The following is a 7,397-nucleotide window of genomic DNA, read 5'->3' as shown; positions in this document are numbered from 1 at the left end:
GCGGAATGTTTACGCGTTGCGTCATGATCGTCATACTTTGTGGCGTCACAATGCTTTCGACGCTTGACAAGTCGATTGCGATGGAACGTGGTTTCAAAACAGTCGATGTGATTAACATTTTTGTTTTATTAAAAGTTTTTAATTTGACCTATTTAATAAAGAACATGGCTATTTACTTTATAGATTATCACTGGTTTAACTTGTGCAAAACTTGATTTTGTATTATGTTGCGTTTCTCTTAGTTAGACTGCTAGGTCAGTTATAAAAACTATAAAGTACTAGTTATTTTTTAGTAGTACAGGCAACTTAGAAGTTACCATTATTAACTATGTTTCTGAACAGCAACATCTTTAAATATGATAGTATATGGTACCTTAAAAAATAACAAATAATATTTTTTACATTTAAGACAATTTTGTTGTGACTTTTCTAAGTAAAAAACTTAATTTTACTATTTTTGATTAATCGTCTTTCAGAGTGCTTTTAAATATTAAAAAAAATTAAGTTATTACATGGAATCTACCGTCACAGGTTAATGCAAGTTTTAAATATATAATATTTTTATAGCCATTTTAATACTAGATGATTATAGCTTTACTAAAAAGATATTTAACACCAGCTAGATATTCACAAATTACATAAATAAACAAAACTTATTTGTACCATTACTCTTTGAATTTACAAAACTAAGTTATTACAAAAGTGAGCAAAAGTTCATGATATCATTTTTGTATAATTAAAAGTGTAGAACACTAAAAAATCCTAAAAGCTAAAAGTAAAGTGTTTAAAAGCATTTAAACTATATAAAATTAAATAAAAATACCAATTTACATCAGACCCGTCCTACGCGAGCCAACAAGCAAGTTCGAGCCACATTATGACGTCACAAACAAACTCGAAAGTCATCGAATCGTTTTCTAGTTCCGATGATGACGTCAACGTTCCCATGGAAATGAAAACGCCAAACTTGTCCGACCATGAAAAGTTTGTTTATTTTTTTCTGTGAAAAGTTCAAATTAAAAAAAAAAAACAACTTATTCTAAAATATGATCATTAGAAAATTTTAGGTTAAATTTATGAGTGTTTCTTATAAGATTAATGATAATTCTTTAATAGCTTCTATAAACTCTTTTATTTAAAAATATTATATACCAATATTTATACAAATATAGTTGTGAAAACAGTTTCGTTAAGTTTATTTTTATATCATTTATACTAAAACTGTTTTTGTGTTTGTTTGACTGACAGATATGAACCATGTAATGCACAAAAATAGTTTGGTCGACCACAAAGAATTTAATGTGCAATTATTTTTACATAACAACCTATTTTTAAAAAACATCTAGTATATATTGTTATGCAACTGACATTTACTTAATAAATTTTACTGTAGGAAATGTTTTTATAATTGTCGTTTATAACTAAATTGATTTTTACATCCTTATAACAAATTTTTTTAGAGTTCTAAAACTTTTTTTCTTTTATAATGTTATAAACTTTTTAGTTTGAAATCGATCACCTAATATTCGTTGTATTTTTTGGGCGCATCAAGTAGTTACGTATAGTTATCTGTTTTAAAAAATAAAAATATACGTAGACTTAAACTTAATACAATATGTATTTATAACACTTAACTTAACTATAACTTAACAAAAGAAAATACGTGAAAAAAAAACATTCAATTGCAGTAATTATTTATTAAATTAAGATTATTATTTTTATTCAAAACATTAAAGCTTTTTTTAATGTGTGTTAGTTACACTTATAGAAACAAAATTTTTTTTTTTAAACTTGTCCGGAAATACATAACTAATTTCATCAGTAATGATTGTGGTTACAAAAGTTTATGTAACCCACTTATTAACAACGTATTGAGTTTAGTATTTTTGAAGTATCAATAAATATACATAAGTTATAACCACTTCAACTTGAAAATGGTCATAATAGTAATGATTTTTTTATCTTTTGCTTGCGAATTATATCTTATTCAGACTCTTGTAATAACAGTATATTCTTAAATGAACCATAATGCAATTACTCAATGTATAGTTTGCATAAGATTTGTAATGTTTCAAATTTCTGTAAAAAAATACAAAATAATAAAATAACATTAAAGCTAAACAATGTCAAACAAATTACGAAGCCATTTAATATGTAAAATTTTGTGTATAATGTAATTAAAACAGATTTATCTTAATAAGCTTAAAAGCATATTGAAAATAGAAAACAATAACACGTTTAAATATGAATGAGTTTGCATTTTTCAGTATTTAACTTCTTTCATTAATTAACAACAGCACTTTCACTAAGCCAAACATTGAATTTCAACATAATAGAATCGTTTCATGCTGAGTAATTACTCAAAAGTAAAAAAGAGTTTGAAATTAAAAAAACATTTCACGTTGACTTAAATATATATGTAAAGCGTACAAAAGTTCAAAGTTGTTCATACACCTGAAAACTAAAAAACTCAAACTGTTAAAAAATAATTTTTTTAATGATTTCTTTTTAGGAAAAAGTTTAAAAATAAACAAGTGATATTTACTATTCAAAAACATAAATTAAGTAAAAGCTTTAAAGCTTATTGCTTTAATATCAATTAATTTAAACAAATAACTTTTAACAAAAAAATTTAAACATAAGTCACTCATTTTAAAAAGTTTATTAATTAATTTCGTTTAGCTCTTCATCAGAATAAACTTGCTAAAAACTAGTAATATTATAGTATAAATTTATTTATAAACAGTAATTTTGAAATACTTAGCTAAAAATTGTTACGTCATAAAGCATAAAAGTCTGTTTAAGATGTTTAAATTATGAGTTGAATTATACTTATGAATTTGAAGTTGTTTGTAAAACAAAACTATTAAAAGTAAAACATTTAAGATAGTATAAATTTTACCTGAAACAAAATTAAACAATAGTTTCTACTATCTTAAATGTTTTACTTTTAATAGTTTTTTTTTACAAACAACTTCAAATTCATAAGTATAATTCAACTCATAATTTAAACATCTTAAACAGACTTTTATGCTTTATGACGTAACAATTTTTAGCTAAGTATTTCAAAATTACTGTTTATAAATAATTTCATACTATAATATTACTAGTTTTTAGCAAGTTTATTCTGATGAAGAGCTAAACGAAATTAATAAACCTTTTAAAATGAGTGACTTTTGTTTAGATTTATAGTTAAAACCAGTACCAAAGCCAAACTTTTCAAATAACTTTTACTTGTAAACTTAAATATTCTTAAACTAACATATTTTTTACGTTAAAACTGCAAATTTTACTCTTTATTATCAACAGTGACGCTTTCTCCGCTTCGGAACCCAAAAAACCATCCGACCAGTTTCCGCCCTCAAACCACTCACCGATCCCCATCAAGACCCTAGAAAATTCCCCCAAGCCGAGCCCGCCCGCCCGGCTGTACCGCAGGGCCAAGAACAAGTCCCTCAATGACGTCACGAAGAACGGTGACGTCACAGTTAAAAAGTTGAAGCAGAAGTTGCGGATGAACGCTGCTCAGTCTTCATCCGGGTATTCCTCCCCGTCTTCGAGGAGCAGCTCTCTGTCGCCATCATCCTCAAACGTGTCCAGTTCTTCGTTTAAGAGTTCGACGAAGATCGTTGAAAACATTCCGAAGTTGAACGGTGATTTACCGAATGTTCAAAAGTCCTCTGTGAACGGTGATTCCCCGAAATCTGTTGAGGTTGGTTGCTTTTTTTTTTGAGTTGTTTTGAGTTACTAGGCAACTTATTTTAGATTTTTTGGTTTTATACTAACATAATTTTTGTTTAAAGTCGTTACAGAGTAGTTACATTATTAAATAAAAATTTTAAAGTTCTTTTTAAAAATTTATGATTTTATAACTTTTCTATATCAGACTCTTTCGATAAGCTTAGTACAACTTATAAAGTAGTATAACTTATAACTTTAGCCTAACATACACTTAAAACTATACAGTATTTTCAATACAGTCTTCTAATATTTTACTTCACAAAGTTTTATACTGATTACAAGAATCTCAACAACAAACATTATCATAAACAATTTAACACAGAACTCCAGTGATCCCAGCAAACCGGATAGTACCGAAGTTCCGACGAAAATAGTCAAGAGCCAGTCGTGCCTAGTGAGAAGCGAGCCCATGAAGGCCCTTCCCGCCACCATGGAGCGGGTCAAGACCCAAGATGACGTCAGGACCTCCGTCGATGACGTCATGCTGAAGAGGGCGTCGTACGCGGCTCCGTCACGAGCAGACTACAGCAAGCACGTCAGGCTGCAATCCGGAAACACGTGGGTTTTTATGTGTTTGAGAAATATTAAAAATATTTAAAGTCGGAACAGTTGTAAAAACAACAGTAACATATTTGAAAAAATACGTACTTTTAGTTTAAAATATATTTACAAATGCTGTGACTAATTGTTTCAAGACTTATGATTTGGTAAAGTCAATTAAATTAAAGCAATGAATCAGTGAAAAATATTGTGAAATTAGCTTTGTTGCTTTTATTTTTATTTGTACGCTTCCAGCTTAATATTTTCTACGTTTTAGATGTATATGTATAACTTTATAATTTTTCTAACGATTTATTAGTTGTCGTTAATTTTTTTTTCCCAGTTTAAATTTATAGTGAGTCACGAGTCATACTAGAACATACTTATGAAAACTCATCGGTAGCACATTCATACGGATAAATAAATGATTTATTTAAAAATATTTAAAAATCATTTAGAACAACACTTCAATTTAATTTTCATGTTTGCGATTAGATTTCTCACCTTTTAAACTGTGCGCGCTAATCCGTTTAATATTTAAACCTTTTTTATTCGTTTTTCCAACAATTGTTTTTTTAAACGCGCCAAGCGGAATTAACGTGAGCAAACGAAGAAAATCATGAATAATTTAGATAAATAAAAGAAAGACAAAAGCTCAACGTTTCCTAATTATTTAATTGTAGTATTTTGAATATTTTACTAATTCATAGTAACGTATTTCTAAATACAACGGAACACCTATCTACTTTTTGTGTATTCTAAAATTTTTCAATACTTTTTTAAGAAACAAATAAATAACATTTTTACTGTAAAAAATATAATTTAAAAAAAAATCACTGTCATAACATTATAATTTTATTTATAAAGTCTGGTCTTTAATTTAAGCATATTATTGGTCAAAGTAAAAACATCTTTAACAAATTGTTCTAATGTAAATCTGCAAAGTTTAGTAGAGCAAGAATTTCAAATAAATCATTAACTATTTAAAAGTTAGGAGGTTTGAAAATATTTATTTATTTTGCAATCACATAAGTCAAAATGAATACAGCAGGTACTAAACGCTATAAAAATTTGTACAATATTACTTTTGTTTCGTTGTATTTTTTTTTAAACTCTAAAACTAAAACCAAAAAAATAACAGTTCTACTTTGCTTATAAAACAAACTTTGTTTAAACAGTTAAATGATAAACTTAATTTCAACTTAAACTTTTAAAGCAAAAAATCATTCAAAAACGCATATAAAAACTAAACGATGATTTAAAATAAATTTCAAAGCGTTTTCAATAAGATTTTCATACCAAAACAGTCGGAAAAAGATTTTAATGAATTATTCATTCGAAGATTAAAGTCTTTATTTTCATTTTATTCTTATTATGAGATCAAGTGCCTAATTTTCAAGCTTACTTTGCTTAATTTTCTTGGAAAATTTAAATCGTACGTAGTTACACACCTAAGCTTTTAAAACGTTTTTATTAAGACTTTTGTCTCATTTAATGTATTTTTCAAAATTTGTACTATATGTCGGTCGATTTAATAAAAACCATTAGTTTTATATGAAACCAAAGTAGGTATATTAATTTATTTTTGTATAATATTTAGTTTTTCTAAGTATATATAAAGTCAAATTGGAAGATGTTGTATAAAACTTTTTAAAACATAACTTAAAAGGCGAATAAAATATATTTGAACTACAAACATTAAACCTTGAAGTGCTAAAGCTAAAAAGCTTTCTGTTTTTATTATGCAAAGTTACTCATTTTGCCAGAGTTTTTGGAGTCAAACTTTAATTTATGCAGCTCTTTTAAAAGTTTTGATGTCATTTAAATGAATTAAGTATTTTTTTAAATGAAATTATTAACTATTATAGGAAGGTTTTTGAACGTATTTATATACCATTTGCAACTTAATATCAATAGATTATTCATTTAGTTTTTTATATTTTATTACACTAAGCTATTCAAAACTATTTTTTGTTTTTTGGTTTTAAAAAGCTTTGTGTAATAAAATATAAGAAACAAAATGAATAATCTATTGATATTAAGTTGCAAATGGTATATAAATTATTAATTATTTTAGTTTAAAATGAAAAAACTATATTAAAAATACAAAAAGTTAATACAGCACAAAACATATAAAACAGTGAATACAAATAAATGTCGTACTTGTGTAGCACTAAACAAAAAGCATTTTTTTAAAAAAAGTTTGTGCATATTAAGTTTAGAAACAAAAAACTTTTCCAAGTTCTTACTACACAAAACAGAGTGTTTAATAAAAATTAAACAAACATTTAAAACAAATAAACAAAATATACGCACACATACTAGGCTTTTGCGAAACAATGAAAAGTAAAATAAATAACAAAAATGTTTAAAAAAGTTAAACATAAACAAATTTTCAGCATCTGCATGGTCGAGGACGCCCACTCTCTGGCGCGGCAGCGGCGCAACCTGGCGCAAAAAAATCCCCACAACGGGAGCCACCACCAGGTGAAGATGCGCATCAGGAGCACCACTTTCGACAACGGAATGACCATGACGTCACAATCGCACGACAGGAGGAGCGTGCCGACGTTCCCCTTCAACCTGAACGGCAACAACTCGCACCAGGGGCGGAGGGGCAATGCGGGGGGTTACCCGTACGACCAGTATCACCACGCCAACGAGATGAACTACCCAATCAGCGAGCAGGACCTCAGCGCGTCGCTGGCAAATTTAGCGAAAGCGTCCGAGTCCGGTATGTGTGGGTTTTTCAGTTTATAAGTTTAGTGGTCAAATTTGATTAGTTAATAAAAAAATGAGGTTTTTAATTTTTAGTTTGTTTAACACAACTTATTACACCTATTTTTAGAAATTGTACAGGCTTTAAAATTTGAATTACAACTTTTTATGTTTTACAATAAATTACAAAACAAAAACATTGAATAAATGTTATGTAAATGACAATCGTGATTTTATAGCTTTGTTTTAATGTAACGAATTAAATCAAACTAGTTTACAAGAAACTAAATACAGTTTATATTTTAGATTTAACAACAATAAAAACATGAACTTGAAAAAATTACCTTGAAGATAATAGTTTTAAAACTTTTTTTATAAAGACATCAACTATTTAAAAA

At 27.5% G+C, this 7,397-nt stretch overlaps 1 protein-coding gene across 1 annotated transcript; it reads left to right on the top strand.

Moving 5' to 3' along the window:
* Positions 1–474: 474 nt before the first annotated feature.
* On the top strand, positions 475–7,015 carry LOC145848833 (uncharacterized; the record flags this gene model as incomplete). Its single annotated transcript, XM_082954067.1, has 5 exons — positions 475–531; positions 837–984; positions 3,310–3,712; positions 4,064–4,299; positions 6,681–7,015. Coding segments are annotated over exons 1-5 (1,141 nt in total), but the record flags the coding sequence as incomplete, so codon positions are not given.
* Positions 7,016–7,397: the final 382 nt, after the last annotated feature.

This window comes from Thalia democratica, unplaced genomic scaffold, assembly GCF_965202585.1.
Source record: "Thalia democratica unplaced genomic scaffold, ktThaDemo2.hap1.1 HAP1_SCAFFOLD_1751, whole genome shotgun sequence".
Taxonomy (NCBI): Eukaryota; Metazoa; Chordata; class Thaliacea; order Salpida; family Salpidae; genus Thalia; species Thalia democratica.
Note: the sequence above shows the minus strand (reverse complement) of the source record. Positions and strands in the feature narration are given on the sequence as shown.